A 1,466-nucleotide genomic window follows, 5' to 3' on the forward strand; every position below is an offset into this window, starting at 1 on the left:
TACGGAGGGATCAGTTAAGCCCCTATAAATCTACAGGGAGAGACCCCGTGGAGCGGCCCTTTTAGGGTGCTCTTTTTCCTTTCCTCTTGCTAGGGCTTGTCCTGCTGACACCCCCCCACACCCCCTCAACCCCCGGCTCCGGGCAAACCCGGCTGCTCTGCCTCCTTGCTGCCGTTTTGCAGCCAGAACCACCTGGGTTTATTGTTGTCGGTTTGTATTTTCGCGTGTAAACGTTTTTGCAACGGCAAAGGAAAGCGAGATCAAAACAAGATCTGCTGCCGCCTTCCTCTGCCCTCCCCCAAGAGCTGAGCCGGGTTTGGATTGGACTGAGAGGAAGATTAAAAATAATCTGCTAGGGAGAGGCCGGATTAGCGGTGCTGGCTGTGGACGGAGCCGTGTCCCCTCTCCCGCATTGCTGCAGGGTGCGGGCAGGGCCAGGAGAGGGGCGGGGGGGGGTGGAGAGAAGAGGGAGGGTTGTGCTGCCGAAGTGCTTTCCCGAGTTTTTAAGCAAGGAAGTTTGGCCTTATAGATTGCTATCATGCTAATTGGAAACATGTCCGAGCTGCGTTGTACCTTGATGGTGGTTTCTGGCAGATTTAGAGCAGCCGCCAGCTCACATCTCCGGGGCCTGGACACGTAGTTCTCCCGGTAAAACTCCTTCTCCAACCGGGCGATCTGCTCGCGGGTGAAGGCGGTTCGGTACCGGCGCATCTGGTCGCTGGCGCTGCAGGCCAACGAGCCCTGGGAGCCCCCGCCGCCTCCGCTGCCCTTGGGGTGGTCCCCCCCGCCGCCGGGGCTACCGGCCAGCCCCTCGGAGCACGGCCCTGCGTGGGGGAGCCCGGAGAGGAGACACAGGCTCGGAGGCAGGCGGACACGGAGGGATGCTCCCTGCCCACCTCCCCGGCGACATCCCTTCTCCCACCATCCCTCCCCATCCGCCTTTTCTCTGCCTGCCCCGAGTGTACTGAGGATGCTGAGGAGACGTCCGAGAGGGCAGGGAGAAAGGGGATGCAGCACCGGTTAAGGATTTGACGGGTGCTTACTCACTCTGGGTTGAAGGCCACCTGTGTCCACCACCCCCAGCCCCCTCCGCCGCCCCCAACACACACACACCGCCCTGAGGGGGTCTGCTCCATGCCCCCCTCGCTGGCTTCCCGCACTGTGAAGCCGAAGGCGGCCGCCGCAGCATCCCCCGACCCTGAGGGGCTCGGAAAGGCAGGTGTGCCCACTGCCTGAGCCTCACCGCCTCCGGCCCAGCAAGGGCCCAGGAGCGGAATAACCGGCAGGCAGGGACCCTGCACCCTCCGGGGGGAGGTCAGGCCTCGGGAACCCTCCGCTCAGCCTCCAAACCCCGGGATGGGATATTTGCAACGAGCCTCTAAGGGAAGAGAGAGGGAAGGCAGCGCTCCCCGCGCTTCCCGGCTTCTTCTTGAAGTGATGGAGAAATGGAGATGGGGGAGAAGTGA

The 1,466-nt window shown here is 62.8% G+C and overlaps 1 protein-coding gene across 2 annotated transcripts in view; it reads right to left on the reverse strand.

The window, feature by feature from the left end:
- The window catches only part of EVX1 (even-skipped homeobox 1), a 3,527-nt gene that overhangs the window by 1,182 nt on the left and 879 nt on the right, over positions 1-1,466 (reverse strand). For both annotated transcript variants that reach the window (XM_014937676.1, XM_014937677.1), the window contains exon 2: positions 574-824. In XM_014937676.1, coding sequence (XP_014793162.1) covers positions 574-824 — 251 coding nt within the window. The remainder of the gene's footprint in view (positions 1-573; positions 825-1,466) is intronic.

Source organism: Calidris pugnax, unplaced genomic scaffold, assembly GCF_001431845.1.
Source record: "Calidris pugnax isolate Ruff unplaced genomic scaffold, ASM143184v1 scaffold11, whole genome shotgun sequence".
Classification (NCBI taxonomy): domain Eukaryota; kingdom Metazoa; phylum Chordata; class Aves; order Charadriiformes; family Scolopacidae; genus Calidris; species Calidris pugnax.